Genomic DNA, 21,376 nt, shown 5'->3' with positions numbered 1-21,376 from the left:
TCCCAAGCAGGCTCCACCTTGTCAGCACGGACCCCGATGTGAGCTTCAGTCTCACAAACCGTGAGATCATGACCTGAGCCAAAATTAAGAGTCACACACTCAACCAACTGAGCCACCCAGGAGCACCCTGAGTAGAACCTTCTTAACCCTTAGAGTTTTCCATAGCAGCATCGAGTCTCACGACTAAAATGATTGTTGTTGTCCTGATTGTATTTTAATCACTTAAATAGTACTTTGTATAGTGGTAACTGGCCACAGTAGAGAGCTGCTAAGCTCTCATACTGCCATGATTAGGAAGATCTACAATTTTTTTAGCATAGTGAACTTTATCTTTGGTAGAATCTTAGGGGTTTCTCCTTATTACACTGTGTGGCTTATGGTCTAGCAGCATCTTTGTGGGATGTAGAGACCTGTTTGTGTATGGACTTGACAAAACTAATGAAGTTTGAGTATCTTTTTTCTTTACTGAGACCTTTAGTAACTCTTAGTATTTGTACTCTGATTTAATGGGAAAATAGACCATGTATAAAGATACTGACTACTCAAAAATGAGAAATGTGAATAACATTGTTTGTAGGCAATTCAGTATGGCTTAAACAGAAATTCAGTTTAATACTAGTATCATAGATACTTTATTGCAGGGAATGACTACTAATTTTTAATATGTGTCTTTATTTCCTACCAGATTTTTATATGACTGTAAACAACTATTGGATTCTAAATGCTAGACACATAAATTTAACCACACTTTCTGTAGCTGGAGGATTCCGGGATTACCAAGTTCGTTCAGGACTGACTTTTCTTCCAAAATTAAGCCATCATACCAGTGCCTTATCTGTTGTGGTAATCTTTTTTTACGATTCTACTGAAATAGTAACAGGATGGATACAATGGGGTATGAAAGGAAAAATATGTACTTGCTTGAAAATGCTACTGAGTTGGTGTAGTTCTATGTGTGTGTGTGTGTGTGCATGTTTGTGTGTGAGAGACAGAATATGAAAAAATGAATATGTTGGGAAGGCAGAGGCATAGTGCTTATGTCCACAGAAAGTGAAAAGGACCTTAGAAAGCTTGTGAAAATGACTTATTTATGAAGGTGACTCGTAAGAATAATTGTTTCTTGTTCAAAATAAGTATCTACTCATTGATGAGTTTTAACCATAAGAATTTATGGACTGAAGTCCAAGGGCCCCTTGTTACATCTGAGTGGTGTGCTATTTATAATGGAAGTCGAATATCAAGCATATCACATACTTACGAGTGTTGAACTTGAATAAAGGTTTACCAATTTTATTATTTTTATTATTTTTTTTAACGTTTATTTTTGAGAGAGAGAGACAGTGTGAGTAGGGGAGGGGCAGAGAGAGAGGGAAACACAGAATCTGAAACAGGATCCAGGCTCTGAGCTGTCAGCACAGAGCCTTATGCGGGGCCTGAACCCATGAACTGTGAGATCATGACCTGAGCTGAAGTCAGATGCATAACTGACTGAGCCACTCAGGCGCTCTAAGGTTTACCAATTTTAAAATTAAAAAAGTAGCTTTGATAGTATAACAGAACCCTGATTGATTAATTTGCTAATTATTCTCCCCTGCTAGGACATCAAGTATTTGGTCTTTAACTGGGATACATAGCCTCTGTAAAGTGAGTTCAAGTTTTCTTTTAGGATTTATATTATTTCTTATATTTTTTACCTTGAAGTTTTCAGTTATCATCTTAACTTTTTAACCCTACACAGTGTGTAGATATTGTATGTAGTATGTATACATGTGTATACTACACATCATTTCCAAATATAACTTAATTTCTTTTTTTAAATAATTTTTTGGGGCGCCTGGGTGGCTCAGTCGGTTGAGCGGCCGACTTCGGCTCAGGTCATGATCTCACGGTCCGTGAGTTCAAGCCCCGCGTCGGGCTCTGTGCTGACAGCTCGGAGCCTGGAGCCTGTTTCGGATTCTGTGTCTCCCTCTCTCTGACCCTCCCCCATTCATGCTCTGTCTCTCTCTGTCTCAAAAATAAATAAATGTTAAAAAAATAAATAAATAAAAAAAAAATTTTTTTTAAGTTTATTTATTTTGAGAGAGTGAGAGAGTGCACTCGGGGTTGGGGCAGAGAGAGGGAGAGAGAATCCCAAGTAGCCTCAGTGCTGTTAGTGTAGAGCCCAATGCAGGGCTCAAACTCATGAACCTTGAATTCATAATCTGAGCTAAAATCAAGAGTCAGACACCTAATTGACTGAGCCACCTAGGTGCCCCATATAACTTAATTTCTAAAAAAATCCATAGAGTTCTTTTTGCTTTTTAAGAGATGGTGCTTTGTTTCATGGTTGTTTTCTTCATACATAACTCCCTTGCTCAGTTCATCTATTGCCCCACCTTAGGTTACTGTTCATTTATTGAACAAGTATTACTGAATACTTGCCACACATAAAACAAAAATTATTAAGCCATTCTGCAATTACCCACCATTTTTTTATTACTGGAGGAGTTGTGATATAACCATATAATAGCTTTGCAACTAAATTGGAAAATCTCTCAGACCTCATTATTAGTATGAATCTTGTTATTTGGTGTTGAATATTTTGGGCAGATATTTGCTTGAAGTCCTCAAAACATGAAATATCAACTCTTTAGTAAAACACAAATATATATATAATTGGATGTCTTATTTCCTAGACTTGGTTGGGGCATGATGCTCTATTGGTGTCCTTTCCTCCAGCTTATCTTTTAAAGAACTTTGGTTTCTTTAAGTGTGTGTGTGTGTGTGTCCGTGTCCCTCTTTTCTGATGCATTGATAATTTGTTGTTTGAGGAGCTTGTAATTCTGTATCTCTGATGAAAATATTTTGTCTCTAAATGGAATTTTCTCAAAGCTGGTTATTGTCAGAATTTTATTTAGTATTTTAGCCCCTAAATAGTTTATAGTCTTTTATATATCTGCATGTATGTTTACTTTAAAAAACAATTCTTAAGAAGTAACAATTTTTTAATGATTATCTCAAGAATAGTTAATTGACATTTACATCCATTGGAACTAGAAAAATTAAGTTAGAGACCTCGATTGTATTAGTAAAGTAGGCTGAAATGCTGTGATATACACTCACACAGAACTAGCACTTAAACACTATACAAGTTTACATTTTACTCCTATACCTGCCCTAAATATGTATTTAAGTTGGTGGATGGTTTTTGAAGGAGTCCCATTAAGGGACCCAGGCTAACAGTAAACAACCCTTTCTTGAATGCAAAGAGAGACACTGTGAAAAATAATAATCAGATTTACTTAATGTTTCCCCATTGTATGTAAGATGCTATTCACAGGGAAGGAAGTCATTACCTGGTTTGAAAAGGAGTCTAGTTCTTGAAGGGGGTACTGTGCCATTGTCAGGAAGTTTTCTTCAAATAGTTATATTTTTTAGGAGCCTTTTGCTATTCTGTCTCTAACTAGTAATACATATCCTAATCTAGGGATTTTTTTCAAAATAAGTAACCTTGGGCCCTACTTGTAAGAGTCTGATTTAATAGTTTTGGAATTGTGGTCAGGCATGTTAATTTTGAAAAATCTCCCCAGGTCTGGGTATTTCTTAAGCACACCTGATTAAAAAGTAACATCTTAGACTTTATCAAAGGATAGTCAGAACTACAATTACTAAAATAATTGTGATTTATTAAAGAATCATAAACAGCCTCTTAATAGAGTAATAGAGTTAGACATTAAACTTCAGTAAGGAATCTGTGGATACTTAAATAATTTTTAAAGGGTAATTTAAGCTTGACTAAGGAGTAATGACAATGATTTTATGCAGGGACTACCTTAATATTTTTGGATCACCTTTTATAATAATGCATCATTTAAATATGTCTATGCATCATAAAGTAGTGAAACTAATGTTACGTGTTTCTAAATATTAGCTTCTGGGAATTTCAAACCTTTTGGAGAATAACAAATGTGCTTTTCTTAAGTTGGATTTTTTTTTCCTGTCCTTTTAGAGTTCAGCAGTGCCTAAGACCTGGGTCTCAACAGACCACCTCTCCATTGTGTGGTAAGTTAATATAACTTATTTTGGTGATTTGTGGTGCTCCTTTTTTCTCATGAGTGCATTGATTAGAACTTTATTCACAAATAATGATATGGGAGAAAGATTGACTAAAGTACCTAGAACTCTAACCTTGGTTTTTGTCTCAGTATGACCAAGGTTCCTTTGGCAGCCTGTAAAATCATTTCTTGAAGAACCAATAGCATCAGTCTCAAGCTAGACTCAAATATCAAAATTTTCGAGTTTGTCATAGTTCAGCAAAATTAAAGGTATTTGCGATAAGACCACTGAGCTCTTGGCCAGTCACCAAACTCAGGAACTTGATTAATGTAGGATTGACTATTCTAGAATAGTACATGGAAAGCCAAGTAGGAGTTAGATTTATCCTTTATATAAATAGATTATGAGTAAGAAATATGTAGACCCTAGTTTTCTTCTCTCTATATGATTTGGCTTAAAGATTCTTTTTTCACTTTCCTCTGGCTGTGTAGTCTATGGTGTCTGAAAGAAGCACAACAGTTTAGGCATAGAAAGATGGGGCAGATATTGTCTATAGCTGGGGTAGACAAGGAGACTCAGGGAAAACAGAAGGACCCTGATAGTTCCACTGTCAAACATCCAGGAAGATTTAATTTGCTTTATTTTTATGTTTCAACTTTAAGATATATACTTAATAATAATGATTTGTTAAATACTTTTAGAGTTTAGAGCAGTAAAGGAAACCCAGATATTTCATTAAATACTAGAATTGTGCATGTTTGTATCAAAAGTATACTTTTAAAGAACATTTCATTTGTAACTTTATTCTTTAGGTGTAAGCAATTGCAATTGACTACAATTCGAGCATTCTTTGATCTTATTGATGCTGATACTAAACAAGTATGTATTTTTAAAATTAAATATTACTTCAGTAAAGTAAAAGCTTTTGTTACAGCAGGGAAGGATTTAATACATTTTTTTTTTTTTACTTTCATAAAAGTAGACGCCTTATGTTATATAACTAGTTTCAAAATAGAAATATCTTTATTTGTATCTGATAATACTTTGATCACTATGAATAATTAATTGAATGCAGTGAAAATGAAAAAGTGAAAGGATACTTTAAATCTTCCCCCTAATTCTTCACCTTTACTCATTTAAAATTTGATACATATCCTTTTAACTTGAAGGAAAATACTTACTACAAGGTTACCTTTTTTTTTCTTAGTAATATGTTGTAGACTTCATGATCTATCTTACTAGACATTTTTGTTTAAATTTTTTTTAAAAAGCATCTTTACCTTTCTGATAAGAGAAGTTATTCCTATCATTGAATTCATTGAATAACCCAAAACTTAAATTATGTACTTCTAGAAGTTGAATCTTTTCTGTAATGAGATTTCACTTATAAACTCTCTAGGCTAGTGATTTGCCAAGTTGTTCAATTAGCAGGACACCTGGAAGTCCTAGTGCCCTTTATAGTATTGCTCTTTCATCTCTTTCTTGTCTGCCAGCAGATATATAGTAGTGGGCACCAAGGATTCCAGCAAAATTCAGGGAATGAACTTACATATTTTTCTGTGAATTGGGAACATACTGCTGTTTTTCATCTTAAGCAGCTCTTTTTTTAACCTCAGGTCATCTTGGAGTCTTTCACTGTTTTATAGAAACATGTTTTGAGAACTATGGTTGTGGCTTCTCCTTTTGGAGAAGAAGTTCCTTGTGTATTAGGTAGTTTTCTTCATTATGACAAAGTATTCAGCTCAGATATTTTTGGATTCTTTCTCTTGAAGGCTCCAATTCTTTGAGAGACTAGCATGTGTGGCTCTTTATCAGTAGATCTCTAGGTAATGCTTTCCTTATTGTGTTTAGAACTTTGCTCTTTTGCTTTCTCTGTTGGAAGTGGGGGGGTAGCGTTTGTGTTTTTTCCTTAACCCTTCAGAAAGCTGCAGAACTACTAGTAGATGAGATGCTTACCTCTCTCCTGAAGAATGCAATAAAAGAGGGACCCCCCCAAAAAGGGAGACCCAGATTGTTGTGTTTTACTACATTTTAAGCCACAAAATACCATATTCAAGTTAGTATATTTATTAAAGTAAATCAGCTTTATAGTATTAACACTGAATTGGTCATGGAATGTAAACATTTTTTAGTTTTCAACCTTGTTTTAATTGTGAGTCTTAACTATGGTCAGTGTCTTTTAGTTTGAGAGAGTGCAACTAGATATAATAATAGAATCCCTTGAAATTGCAAGACCAGGTTGTATTTGGAATGACATTTGGTAGTCTTAGGGAAAAAAACCATTTCAGCCCATGAAGGACAATAATAGACAGGTTTAATCCTTAAAAATTGTGCATAGATCTATTTTTTAATTGAAGTATAGTTGACACACTGCATAAAACTAAGTTTAATAAATCTTGTTTTCCATTAAGTCCTGAGATGAGAAAATTTTAATACTAGTATGTAATATGTTATAATTCTGGATAGATAAGTATTTTACAGACACATTTTTAAGAGACAAATGAGAAATTTTTGATAACTAATATTGCTAAGAATCAAAATTTGAAACTGAGTTCTATTTCACAAACTCACTATATATAATAGACTGGACTAAATATTAGACAATTAAAAAGTTAGGATATGATTGCTACCTTTCTTTAGTTCCAAACATGTGGTACGAAGAAATCAGAATTAGAGAATAATTTCTGATGGTTATCATAAAAGACCTAGCTCAGGTGCGCTTGGGTGGCTCAGTCGGTTAAGCATCCTAATTTAGCTCAAGCCATGATCTCACAGTCTGGGAGTTCGAGCCCCATGTTGGGCTCTGTGCTGACAGCTCAGAGCCTGGAGCTTGCTTTGTATTCTGTGTCTCCCTCTGTCTCTGCCCCTCCTCGGCTCACGCCCTGTCTCTTTCTGTCTCTCTCTCAAAAATAAATAAACATTAAAAAAATTAAAAAAAATAAAAGACATAGCTAAAAACTTATGAATGGATGGATTCCCCAGAGTGAGTAAGGATGGGAGAGTCCTGTCTTAACTAAAATTTTTGGCAAAAAGACCTATTACTTTTAATGTTTGCAAACAGATGTGGCTGCTTAAAAAAAAAAAAAAAAAGTCAGAATTAGTTTTATATTAGATTGAGTTGATTAAAGTCTTGAGTTTGCATCAATGAAGATAAAATTTCAGTGTCCTCTATTGTAGTTATATGATATCTGAAGAACTATATTCTATTTTATATATTGTATCATAAGGAGGACATTAACAAACTTGAGTTTATCCAGGGAAGGCAGTCAGGGTGGTGAGGGTTTGAAATAATTCTGTGAAAAATAGTTGATGTGTTTTTTTTTTTTTTTTGAAATTGTTTAATCTGTAAAATGTTTTATTGGTCTTCAGTTTCTTGAAGGGCTGGCCTCTAACTTCATATAGCAAAGTAACAAGGAGTCAGATTTGGCAGACCATTCTCCATAAGAATTGTTGAAATCGGGTTGTACTAGCTTCCACAAGAGCAAGTTAGAAATAAATGTTCAAGCAAAAGGTGACTTCCTAAGGGATTGAAAAGATTTACTAGACATGGGTCCTCACTGTCGTTTCTTTTTCATCCTCTCACTATGTTACTGAGAAAATCGCTTACCTGTCAGAGCCTCAGTGCTTAAATTAGAGAATTAAATAGTGGTAGATTCTAAATGGATTTTATACCCAGTACTTTTTTTTTCTTTAAGGGAGAAACTGGTATAAAGTTGTAGATATTTACTGTGCTATGGTATTTTAAAACAGGCAATAAAAAAAATCCTATTTTCTCTCATTTTCATTTCATGAAAGAAAGGACATTTAGACACAATGAAAGTAAGTAGGACAAAGTAGAGGAAAGTAGTTTCTAAGGAAGTGCAGTTGGCAATTCATATTTTCTCTAATGACCAGTGAATTATTTGTTGTGGGATTGGCACTGGCCTGAGTTTGGAATCAGTGTGTTGGAATCACTAGTAGGGTGGATCTCTTAAGTTCTCATCTGACTCTATACACCTTTGTATATTTTATTCTTAACTGTTACTTAAGAGGTACTGTTGCGTAATGATTAATGTCATGGGTTCTGGAGCCAGACTGCCTGGGTTTGAATCCTGACCCAGACTCTGAATAGGAATGTGACCTTGGGCAAGTTCCTTAATTTCTGCCTGCTTTTGGTTTCTTTGTAAAAATGCAAATGTAAAGGTTATTATCTCCTAGAGCTCTTGCGATGCTTAAATGAGTTAATAACATATTAAGTACTTAGAACAGTGCCTGACCCAGAGTAAATAACTCTTGGTTCTTATTGTTATTATTTGAAGCAAAGTTTTATCGAACTATCACAATGGATACAAAAAGATGCAGAATGTATCCTTCTTTCTAGATAACTCAAAATCCCAAGAAGAAATTGTCAGTTTTGAATCACCACTTTATAAGACATCCAGCAAAACACTTTGAGGAAAATCCAGCAATAATTTCTGACTTAACAGGTTGGTGGTAATAACATGTTTTTATTTTAAATCAAGTTTTGATTATTATTTTTAGGTAAATTTATTATTAGCAGACAAAGTCTTTGAAACTTTGGTATTTCAGGTACTGTAATTCTGTTATATCTTATTAATTTTTCTGTGATAGTTTCTGATGAGGTTCTTGGTTAAGGAAGGGAAGAGTAGAAAAACAATTTATAAGATGTGGCTGATAAAAATTTTGTCCTCAAAATAACATGACAAGTAGAAAAAACTTAAAGATAGAGTTAAATGTCTCTATTCTCCTGACAGTCCCATAAAATAATTAATCTTTACTTAGGTTTTCAGTATCAGTCATTTTTCAGTCTTCTTTTAGTGTAACAGCGTATCTTTTGCTGTTAACATATTACCTGTCATACTCAGTTTGGAAAATGAAATAATTTATTTCCTTTTTATTGATATTTTCTTAGAGTTAAAGACACCAGATAAATTTAAGATGCTTTCCTTGATGTGAATGCTAGTTACTAATGAGCATATAGATAACATCTTACTGGATTTTTTATTTTAAAATAGCCATTGTTCAGGAAACCCTATTTTTCAAATCCTGCTGTAATTGAGAAGTAGTTCAAAAAAAGAAGTATATTTCATGAGCATTCAGTAAAAGAAATTGTTTAATGTTTCAAAATTAATTTCCTTTACCTTAGGGACATCTATGTGGGTTCCAGTAAAAGTGTCCAAATGGACCTATGTGGCTTATAATGTAAGTATACCATCAATGGATTTTTTTTACTTTTTCTCAAAAACATTTTACTATCTTTAAAAGTTAAAGACTCTTTTAAAAAGATAACTATATATCATTTTCCCACCTTAAAACAATTTAATGAAAATTCCTTAATATCTAGTTAGTGTTATCCACTATCCATATCCACAGTTATCCACTTTTATCATAATTGTCAAATTTTTTCTCAGTTTGTTTAAATGAGAGTACAAGTGTCCACTTATTGTCATTTGTTGATATGTCTCTTATTCCTCTTTTAATCTCTCATACTTCCTCTACCCCATTCTTTCCTTGCAGCTTATTTGTTGAAAAAACAAGTCATTCGTCCTCTGGAGTTTCACAGTCTTGATTTTGCTGATTGCATTCCCTTATATGCATTCCCTTATATTCCTCATTGCATGCCATTTATATATTCCTTTGTCTACTCTTCTGGTGACTTAGTTTGTGGATCAGATTCAATTGCTTGATCAGAGTCAGCTTTTGTTTTGGCTACTCTTTTTTTGTGATGTTAGCAGCTATTGATGAAGAATGCCTAGAGTCATTAATTCATTTAGGGGGATGCAAAAATGGTGGCACTCTAATTTGATTATTTTTTCTTTATTAAGTGGAGCACTGTATTGGGAAATTTCTCATCTAAATTTATCAGAAGTGGAACATAATCACAAAAGGAAAAAATTAAAATTGCCTGTATCTTTGGGTCTTATATTTACTGGTTTTCAGAATAGCTAGTTGGCTCACAAGCCTCCTCCATCAGTAATCATAAATGGTTTGGGGGACTTTTTCTTCTAGTATTATTATGAACTCATACTTCAAACATGTTTGCACTTCCATCTAAACTATTAAAGTCGTTCTGTCTTTGACCAGTGGAAGGCATTTCAAGTTAGGCTTCTGAATCTTTTTGGTAAAGCTTTTCTTTAGTTGTCTTTGATAGTTTATTCCCTATCTAGTATGAGAAGATATTTGAGCTCATTTTGCACATTTCCTGCCGCGTACTTTGAATCAGCTTTTTCTCTAAGGAGCTCTTAATATTATTTGGTGTCTAAAAACCATAATTTAGGCACTAGAGATGTTTATGGCTAGTGGGTTAGCATTTCTAGGCCTTTTCAGTGGACAGAGTTAAGAAATGTATTTTATCTTGATCATAAGGCCAAAACCTCAACCCAAACAATATTTCCAGGAAAAATTCGGGACTACAGGGTACTTGATACCCCTGTCTTATATCTGTCTTACATCTTCCCACTCCTAGAATATTGGTTCTTAACAATACCAAGAATGATAAAACTAGAATAATTACTCATTGCTTTATCTGGATATTTGAATGATGAATTTATCTACTCTCTTAATAGTTTTATTATGTTTTCCCTTTTTTGTTTTTTAGGAATCTGATAAGATATATTTTACATTTCCTCTTGCAAATCATAGAAAAATCTACACTCATGTATATTGTCAGAGCACCATGCTGGTAAGATGATTGGCACATCTTATGTAAATTTAAAAAGTTAGGTTTTTAAAGATTTGACTAATATCTAATAGATATCCTCTAGCTATGAGCTATTAATCAAATCTAATAAGTTGAAAAATATTTGTCTGGAACGGAGTTTTGATTAAAAAATACTAATCATTGTTCCTTTCACTGATAATTTACTACGAAATTATACTCTTGGTTCTAGTTTAGGTCTTTCACATTGTTTTTCTGCCTTACTTTCACTGTATTTAGGATGAAGGAATTCAGTTCAATCTCCTTTAATTTTTTTTTTTTTGAATTGAATAAAATATTTTATTTTATTTTATTATTTTTTTTAATATATGAAATTTATTGTCAAAATGGTTTCCATACAATACCCAGTGCTCATCCCAAAAGGTGCCCTCCTCAATACTCATCACCCACCCTCCCCTCCCTCCCACCCCCCCAATCTCCTTTAATTTTAAAATTCACAGATATATTTAAGCAAAGGTGTTCTGTATGAAGTAAATACTGTTTTTCCATTGGCTACCACACTAAAATTGCAGGGTTTTTTATACCAAACATTTTCTAAAATAATAACTTTGTTACAGTGTTACCTAGACAAAGAGTTAACAAAATGATTATTTTTCTTATTTTTAATGAGTACCTACTATGTTAGACATTATAAAAAATATGTTAAATGCTATAGCATGCCTTTGTTATATTAGGAATATTTAAGTAATTATCAGCATACTTTCGGGAACTTGTTTCCCAATTTGGGTTCTTTTCCCTCTTTTTTTGAAAAAAGTTTTTTTTTTTTTTTCATTTCCCAGGATTCTTCACTTTGTCTATGCATTTTTCATAATTTATTTCCTCTTCTCCCTTTTGTTGGATTGTTTGTATTATTTGGAACTAGAATCTCATGTGTCACTTTCTTGGTAAATACTGCCATTTGATATTTTGTAAAATCTTTAGAAAAGATTATAGGCAAGCATTATGGGCTAGATGCTAATGAAAACTAATTTTAGTGGGATGACCAGAGTTTTGTGTCTCTCACAGAGACTAGCATCTCTTAGCCTAAAATCTGTATGGGCAGTTTATCTTAGGAGAATCTAGCCCTTAGACTGCTGTCTTAAAATATCCAAACTCACTTAATACTTAAATTCCAAATTACAGTGTTAGTATTACATTGAGAAAAATCCTTGCCAAAGTTCAAATTATCCATTTGACTTATTGGAGGATTTCTTTTCTGTAATTAAGGTCCATGGGTATTAATTAGGATAGTAGTGAATTTTTAAAATATTTTCAATTTGTATTATAGAAGTTTTCTTTCAATCATATAAAAGTAGAATATGATAATGAAATCTCACATAATCATCACATAGCTTTAACAACACTGCCATTCTTGTTTATACTTTCCTCACTTTTTTTTTTGACTGAACCATGTTTAAAGCAAATTCTAGGCATTTTATCATTTCATCGTTAAATACTTCAATATGTTTTTCTAACAGATAAGAATTGTGCATGTTACTATAATACCATTTTCATCCAATAAAATTAATTATTAATGCCTTAATATCATGTGATACCCAGTCCATGTTGAATTTTCTTCTCATTCAATTAATTCTGCATCGGTTTATTTGAATCAGAATCTAAAAAGTACACATGTTGCATTTGATTCATGGATCCTAAGTCTCTTTTATAACAGCTCCTCTTTACTCCCCCCCCCCCCACCATTTATTTAAGAAAGTGGGTTATATGTTCTACAGAATTCCCATATTCTGGGTTTAGCTGATTGTATTCTTTTTTTTTAAAGTTTATTTATTTATTTTGAGAGAGCCAAGTGGGGGTGGGGCAGAGAGAGAGGGAAAGAGAGAGACTCCACCACCACCCCCCCCCCCCAACTCAAGGGCTCAGTCTCCAGAACCATGAGATCATGAGCTGAAATCAGGAGTCTGACACTCAACCAACTAAGCCACCCAGGTACCCTAGCTGACTGTATTCTTATGGTATCATTTTTTTTTCAATGTGTATTTATTTTTGAGAGAGAGAGAGAGAGCGTGAGCATGGTAGAGAGAGGGAGACAGAGGATCCAAAGCAGGCTCTGTGTGAGAACTTTGATTTTTGATTAATTATCATTTTTTGTGGCAAGAATGTTTTATAAGTAGAACTGTGTACTTATTAGAAGATCTATAATATCTGGTTGTCCCACTTTAGTGACCTAAAGACTTATCAGTGGACTAGGGTGGTATCAGCATGATATATCTTTTATAAATTTCCTAATCAATTTTTTACCTAACAGTTTTAGCAGCCATTGAGAGCATTGTTTTTTACTGTAGATGTATTTCTTTTTAGATCTATAAATTTTATGATCAAGTAGCATTTTCTGTATACCTTAGGAATTAGTTGGCATTTTTTGAGTGACTTTTTCTAAGATTTTTAATATAATTTTTATAATTAGTTGAGTTAGGGATGCTTACTAGATGACCTGAAATTGTTCTTTTGACACCTTATAGATTATATCAACATGGTGTTTTAGGATGGGCTTGAATAATACTTTTTCAATTTGTTAATAAATAAGTCAAAATTCACTATACACTGAAGTGTAAATAGTGTGGAATATTAGCAACTTTCATATTAAGCGTTATCTTAGGATAGGCTCCCTGAAAAAACCCATTACAAAAGTGGGTTGGATCTTTAGAGTTTGCTGGACTTTTCTTGTCTAAGCTATGCAGATTTTTTTTTTTTTTTTTTTTTTAATATTACGTTATTCTGGGAAACACAGGCACCTGATACAGAAGTTTGGTAAGTATTTTGCCTGCAGTGGAGAGCAGACAAATACCACATTGTTTTTTGTTTCCTTTCAGCTTTCTTTTCTGTATTCTTGGAAAATGTCTTGAAATTGTATTTAAGCCCCATGAGGGCAGAGATGGTGTCTGTCTCATTTATCATTTTCCTTGGAGGCTTAGCATAATTCCATGGTTCTAGAATGGACTTTGTAAATACTGGTTGAATGAAGGGATTAATTTCTTTTTCATTGTCCTCTCTGTTTACTAAAGCAAATTTTATGTAGCTATCTGAGCAGTGTTTTTTATCCTCTTACACCTTGGTGTAGGATTTCAGTAGTTGGATCATCACATCTTGGAACATTGCTCTTACTACTTCCTTTGGTCTTTTAGTCCTACTGCTTTTAAACTACTGAAGATAAATAACGTAATATTGTTAAACTATCACTACCATCTCCACAGCATTCTGCTACCCAGATAAAGTAATAACTAGCTTTTGTTTTGAGCCCTTGCAGTTGTGCTTCAACCCAAACACATTCTCAATTACATAGAAGTTTTGCATGATAATCAAATAAGTACCCAACAATAAACTAACAAGCTATACTTAGAATAATTGCTATTTTTAATTACTTGGCTCTGGATTTTTTTTTTTTTTCTATTTTTATAAAAGTCCACCTTGGGGGCACCTGGGTGGCTCAGTCGGTTGAGCAGCCGACTTCGGCTCAGGTCATGATCTCGCGGTCTGTGAGTTCAAGCCCCGTGTTGGGCTCTGTGCTGACAGCTCAGAGCCTGGAGCCTGCTTCGGATTCTGTCTCCCTCTCTCTCTGTCCCTATCCCACTTGCATTCTGTCACTGTCTCTCTCAAAAATAAATAAACATTTAAAAAAATTAAAAAAAAAAAAAAGTCCACTTCTAGGTGATCATTCTTCTGTTTTTACTTAAAATGTAGGTTACTTACTAATGTAACTACCTAATTAAAGTATGGACGTTTCTGAACTCTGGAAGTGTTGGTTCAAAAATTAGAATTACTTAGGCAATATGCTGTTCAGAGGTCACTCTCTTACTGCTGTTCTAGGTTATTTGCTTACCTATCTATGTTGACATCAGACGTCTTTGCCTACCCTTGACCTATATGACTTTTGACAACTGCTTGGAAATGTTTCTCAATAACAAGTTGCTATTTTATGTTTCCATTGTGCCTACTAACCCTATAACATAACAGTAAAATGTTAGAGCTGACTATTTTATATAATTATTTTCTATAATATTTTATGTGCTTTGTGTTATTAATCAACAGGATACAAGTAGTTGGATATTTGGCTGCATAAACAGCACTTCTATGTGGTAAGTCTTTTGAACCTTGATTGTTCATTTTTCTCAATATAAATAATACAAATCATACCGCACTTTTTAGAATAGCTTCATACATTATTAAACTCATTTTGCTGCTATACTAAATTGTAGTATTGATTTTAAAATGAAAAAGAAAGGAAGTTAACACCAATAATATTTGCAAACATTGAAATAGTTAGTTGCTAGGAAAAACATTTTTTTTTGTACCCTAAAGTCTTTATAGATAAGAGTATATTGGATTAGATTTACTGGACTTAACTTCGTTAGAACTTTCACTGATAGGTCTGTAGCTGGTTTCTTTTTCCTCTGAAGCTTATTTATAAATTATAGTATTTTAATATATTTGTTCTTTAATTATATTTTCATATTCATTTCAAAGCCGGCAAGGGATTGATTTATCGTGGAAAGCTGAACTGCTGCCAACAATTAAGGTAAATTATGGCTTTAGAATTTTAATATCCAGTGGAAAAAAATACTAAAAAGACTTGCGTCTATAGGCATTTTAGAGTATGGTCTTCTATGAATTCATCTAAGTATTAAGTAAACTTGAGATTTGCTAACATAAATTTTAGAAATATTTTCTCTGGTAATATATTTAATGGAGAATAACATTAATTTTTTTTTTTTTACTTTCAGAGGTAAAAACTGTAAGTTAACACTTTTCTAAATAAAATTTAGGGATGCCTGGGTTGCTCAGTCAGTTAAGCGTCTGGGTTAAGCATCTGACTTCGGCTTAGGTCATGATCTCACGGTTTGTGGGTTTTAGCCCCTCGCCTGGCTCTGTGCTGACAGCTCAGAGCCTGGAGCCTGCTTCAGATTCTGTGTCTGCCCCTCCCCCACTTGCACTCTGTCTCTCTCTCTCTGTTTCTCCCCCTCAAAAATAAATAATAAAAAAAAATTAATAAAATTAAATTTGTATATTATAGCATCATACCAAGAGCTAGATAAATTTTTAAAATTGAATTTGAGAGTATGTTTGGAATGGTCTATCTTAAAATAGAAGCTGAGTAGTAGTTTGAGTTTTGGAGAGGACTTACAGTAGGGAAGTGAGCATCTTAAAGAGGTGCAAAGTAATTTTCCAGATCAACTTCAACATCACTTTGTGATCAAGCACTTGGATAACTCTACTTTATCTAGTACTCCATGGGATTTATTTAATTGTTAGTGATTTCCTTAACTCTGACAGGTCAGCAAGTCTTTTTACAAAAGGTTAATATTGTTGGGAAAATAAAACAGTTCTAAAATTTGATGAAAATATCCATTGTAATTTCCAAATTGTATTTATTATAACCCATAATATTATATCAGGATTGGTAATTTTTAGTCTTCAAGTAAATTTATACTTTAAAAATGTATTTTCAGGGGCGCCTGGGTGGCTCAGTCTGTTAAGCTTCTGACTTTGGCTCAGGTCATGATCTCACAGTTCTTGGGTCCCAACCCCACGTCAGGCCCTGTGCTGATAGCTCAGAACCTAGAGCCTGCTTTGGATTCTGTGTTTCCCTCTCTCTCTGTCCCTCCCCTCCTTGAGCTTTCTGTCAAAAATAAACACCAAAAAAAATTTTTTTTTAATGTATTTTCATAATGAATCCTAGCCTCATAAACTTGAAAGTGAAGCCATCTGGGGCACCTGGGTGGCTCATTTGGTTAGGCTTCTGATTCTTGATTTCAGCTCACATCATGGTCTCATGGTTCTTGAGTTCAAGCCTGACAACAGGCTCTGGGGTGATGGTGTGGAGGCTGCTTGGAATTTCTCTTCTTCCCTCTCTGCCCCTCCTCTGCTCTCTCTCTCTCTCTCAAAATAAATCAATAAATTTTAAAAAATAATAAATAAATTTTAAAAAAGAAAGTGAAGCCATCTGGTTGGTCCCAGTCATCTCCCACTCCAGTTTAGTTAATTTGTGTTCATGAATGTTTATATTTTTATGTATAGTCAACTTTACTAACAGAGAGGAATGACAGAATGAATAATTGCTAGTTACTTCACACTTGACTTTGAAATGGTTGCAATTTTTTCTGTCACCTTGGTCATCCTTACTTTGTGCATATTCAGTCATGTGGCTTTGTATTTAAGAGACAAGTATTATAGGAAAGTGATTACATTCACGTGAACATTTAATGTCTCTCACGGATTCTACTTTAATGTAGGCAGGAGCAAAACAAACAAAAGTATTAGGGTATAACTCATAATCATTCATAAATCTTTCCTTGAATTTCCAATTTGGATATCCTAACCAATCTGTTATTTAAGAGTTCGGAGGAAATAAATGATTAAAATCTGATAGAGGAGCACCTGGGTAACTCAGTTAAGCGTCTGACTCTTGATTTTTGGCTCAGGTCATGATTTCACAGTTCATGACTTCAAGCCCACTGTCACTGCAGAGCCTGCTTGGGATTCTCTCTCTCCACGCCTGCCCCACTCATGGCTCTCTCTCTAAGTAAACTTAAAAAAAAAAAGAAAACCCTGATAGGATATTACTTTGCTCCTATTTTTAAAAAGTTAGTTTTTAAATAATAAAATCCTTATAATATATGTTTGATCTCAAAGATTAAACAATGTATTCATCTAGTTCTGGACCCCTATGTGTTTCTTCTAAATGTAAGAAATAGCTGGCTGAACAGCAGGAGAACAAGCTATTCCAGCTGCTTTTTATAGTGAATGCTGAAAGAGGTTGTCAGACAATGTTAAAAGCCTACTGAAATTTAGAAGGGGGAAAATGGAAGAAGGAAGTTTAGAAAACAAGGATTATAATGTTCTTCAATCTTTGGTGTCCTCATCTGAAGAAGATTATAATTATTAAACATAAATTTTTCCATTTTCATGAAAATCAAAATTATATATGTGTTAGCCATTTGTAAAAAGAACACAAAATTATTTTGTCATCAAGTTGAAGGGAAAAGATTAATAAGATTTTGTGGATTTTATTTATATCATCTCAATGAAAGCAATGTTAGGTTCATAGAATCATACCACTTTTAGCATTGCTGCTGACTGAACTGTAATAAATAGAAGAGTCCAGCATAGCACTTGTAAATTCAGTTTTTAAATGCCAATCCCATGGAATTTTTCTTCCATGGGTACAATGAAGAAGTTTCTTCAAAACACAACACAGCAGGCCAAGAATTTGGTAAGCCAAAATGGATTTATTGTTGAAAACAAACACAAAAATTAACTTTCTAAAGATACCTACCTTATATGAGAAAACTATCTTGTCACCATTTTGCCTTAATCATACTTTAGCATCATAGCCTTGCTCTGCAAACAGCAGCAGAACTTAGAGGGTTTCTGACATCAAAACCTGGAGCCCAACGTGGGACTTGAACTCATGACCCTGAGATCAAGACCTGAGCTGAGATCAGGAATTGGACACTTCACTGACTAAGCTGCCCAGGCTCCCCAAAACTTGGTGTTTGATTTCCAGTGTGTATTGTCCCAGCATTAAGGGCATTTTAAAACCCCTTAAAACACTGAAAAATTTCCAAACTTCATATTAATCTTATTTGTCAATATAACAATTGCATGAATTATTATATTGTTCATACCTACTAACATTATAACTATATGAGAATTTTATAAGGAAATTTTTTGGCACTGTTACCTTTTCAGAGTATTCTGATCCTAAAAATAATTCTTGAGAAAAAATTATTCTTGCAAATAAATAACAAAAGCTATTGGATAACTACACAAAGTAACCATGGTTCTTTCTAATTATTCTTTTATAATTAATCTACCATTTGTCTGGGTAGTCTCAATTGCCTGTCACTGTGATTTTTGAGACCTCTTTAAGGCCTTTTCATTTACAGTAGAATGTATTAAGTCTTGTTGAGACTGCCAAGTAGAGGTGAAGCCTAGGAGTTTAAAAACACTCACAGGTGAATCTGGTCAGGTTGTTAGAGGGCCACTTGTTAACAGTTCTGTAGCTTCAGCACCTTTGTTCTACTTGCCCACATATGTGCTTCTGAAAAACACTGGAGAAAGTTAACTGTCTGCAGAAATTTCTTAATGCATACAAATTGTTACCACATATAACTACTTCTATCCCCACTCCTACTTCCAGGAAAAAAAAACTGGATTTAAAAACTATATTTGGGGGCACCTGGGTGGCTCAGTCGATCAAGCGTCCAACTCTTGATTTTTGCTCATGATCTCATGGTTCATAGGATTGAGCTCCCCAGTGATCTCTGCACTGACAGCGTGGAGCCTGCTTGGGATTCTCTTTTCTTTTCTCTCTGCTCCTCTCCTGCTCGTGGTCTCTCTCAAAATAAATAAACTTAAAAAAAAAAATCCCTGTATATGGTGGCTTCGTTTTTCATTAAATCGACCAGTCTCCTATCTAATCATTCCTCAAAATATGGACTAAAGGATCTGGTCTTAATTTTGAAAATAGAGATGTTCATTTGATAAGGTACATTATTAGTCGTATTGTGTCTTCATGTCATTTGCTGAATAATTTCCAGGAGGTGATGTTTATATACATCATGAGATGGCAAGTCTTTACTGCTTGGGCTAGATCAATCATTTGAGGTTAAGTTGCAACTCTTCCATTATTTTTAGTATTCATTTATTCATTCATTGAATGCTCTTTGTCATATACCACCAAAATAAATGTAGAAATCATGTGTTATAAAAAAACAAATGGACAAGTTATAAAAGATACCATATCTGGAAATAATTATGTAAAACCACTAAATTTAGTATTAAGTGTCATTTGTTTTACAAGAAGGGATATAGTTCAAGGAATATTTTTGGTAGTCTGTACTTACAAAATTATCAGGAATTTGACTTCAGCAGGATTATTAACCTGAAAATGTAAATATGGGAATTTTACAAAGTCCTAAATGTGAAGTTTGAAATCAGTTTCTTTAATAACAAAATAATAAGAAATTAGTGTTTGTAATTTATCTTTTAACATGCTTTAAGCTCTGTGTACCATCAGAAATCAGCTGTTTATATTGTGGGGTTTTTTTGGTTTTTTTTTTTTCAGTCTCTGACATTAAGACTTCAAGACTATCCTTCTTTGTCTCATCTTGTGGTTTATGTACCATCTGTTCATGGAAGTAAGGTAACAAATGGATTAAGGTTATTATCAGAATGTTTTATGGATACTCATGCTAAATATTTAAGTTATTTTTTGATGACTTCATTAGTATAATGCTTATCTAAAACAGTGGCTAGTTCAGTGATCCACCTAAGACTGTTAAATCATAGGATCATCTATTCTAACATGAACTAAGTAGAATAAACCTGAGTCTCTGTGTTCAAAGTGGGAACTTAATTTATATATTATTCTTTCAAAATCTCTTCATTATTGAGTACCCTTTTATGTTAAGACTCTGCCAGGAACTATAGGAGGCCCACAAATCAATCTTATTCTCAAAGCTATGTACTGTTGGGTAGGGGAGAGAAACATTTGGAAGCAGAGGGAACAGTGAGATACCCAAAAATATAATACAAATCAGAATATAGTAAGTAAATAAGTATAAGAAGGGGAGCTATCTCTGAATGATGGAATGAAGAAACGCTTTATTATGAAGTGATATTTAAAATTGCCTTGGGGTGCCTGGGTGTCTCAGTCAGTTGACCATCCGACTCTTGATTTTGTCTCAGATCGTGGGATCGAGCACTGCCTCAGGCTCTGGGCTGAATATGGAGCCTGCTTGGGATTTTCTTTCTCTCTCTTCCTCTGCACCTCTCCCCTGCTTGTGTGCGCTCGCTCTCTCTCTCTCTCTCTCTCTCTCCCCCTCAAATAAATAAAAATGAAAAAAAGATTTTTAGATAATAAAGTAAAATGCCTTAAAGGATAGTTAAGATTTTTATGGGTAGAATGAACATTGTAGACCTGTGCTATCCAATATGGGTGTTATGAGCACATGTGGCTATTTAATTCAAAAACAAAACTAAATAAAATAAAAAATTAATTTCCTTGGTTGTACTAGCCACATTCCAGGTGCTCAATAGTAACATCATTGCAGAAAGTTATAATGAACAGCACTGCTGGGTCAAAGAAATAGATCCAAGTATGCAAGTGTGAAAGTGTAGGATATGTTTGGAAAACAATGGATAAGTAAACAGTAATTTTAAAAAGATGGCCACCATGGGTAGAATAGTGGTGGAAGAAAAGTCTGGGAAAGTAGCCCATGGCCATATTGTGGAGGACTTTGATTGGAAGATTCGGGACTTTATAGAATTCACGAGTTAGTAGACAGCTGAAAGATTTTCAGAAATGGAATCAGCCGTTTTGGAAGATGAATCTATAGTGTGCATGGATTAGAAACAGACAAGATACTTCATAAGGGGTTATGAGGACTTGAAATATGGAAGTGGGAATAGAAATACTCCCACTTGGTAGAGATGGTGATTTTTAAGGGAAGTTGGGGGAGGGAGAAGCAAGAAAATGGAGGTAAAAGACCCTCTATTCCCCTTTCCATATTTCACCCAACAAATTTATCCTTCAAAATCTAGCTTAAGTGTCCCCCGTTTTCCATTTCATGACTCCTTTAGGCAACCTCTTGCTTCCATGCCACTTTAACTTTGAGGGAT

General features: G+C 33.9%; 1 protein-coding gene across 1 annotated transcript in view; it reads left to right on the top strand.

The window, feature by feature from the left end:
• Window positions 1-21,376, top strand: part of PGAP1 (post-GPI attachment to proteins inositol deacylase 1) — a 76,320-nt gene that overhangs the window by 30,804 nt on the left and 24,140 nt on the right. Inside the window, exons 5-13 of the mRNA XM_042994978.1 lie at window positions 686-843; window positions 3,989-4,041; window positions 4,848-4,914; window positions 8,396-8,501; window positions 9,182-9,237; window positions 10,634-10,717; window positions 14,783-14,829; window positions 15,218-15,269; window positions 19,821-19,898. Coding sequence (XP_042850912.1) covers window positions 686-843; window positions 3,989-4,041; window positions 4,848-4,914; window positions 8,396-8,501; window positions 9,182-9,237; window positions 10,634-10,717; window positions 14,783-14,829; window positions 15,218-15,269; window positions 19,821-19,898 — 701 coding nt within the window. The remainder of the gene's footprint in view (window positions 1-685; window positions 844-3,988; window positions 4,042-4,847; window positions 4,915-8,395; window positions 8,502-9,181; window positions 9,238-10,633; window positions 10,718-14,782; window positions 14,830-15,217; window positions 15,270-19,820; window positions 19,899-21,376) is intronic.

The sequence above is a fragment of the Panthera tigris genome, chromosome C1 (assembly GCF_018350195.1).
Source record: "Panthera tigris isolate Pti1 chromosome C1, P.tigris_Pti1_mat1.1, whole genome shotgun sequence".
NCBI lineage: Eukaryota > Metazoa > Chordata > Mammalia > Carnivora > Felidae > Panthera > Panthera tigris.
Note: the sequence above shows the minus strand (reverse complement) of the source record. Positions and strands in the feature narration are given on the sequence as shown.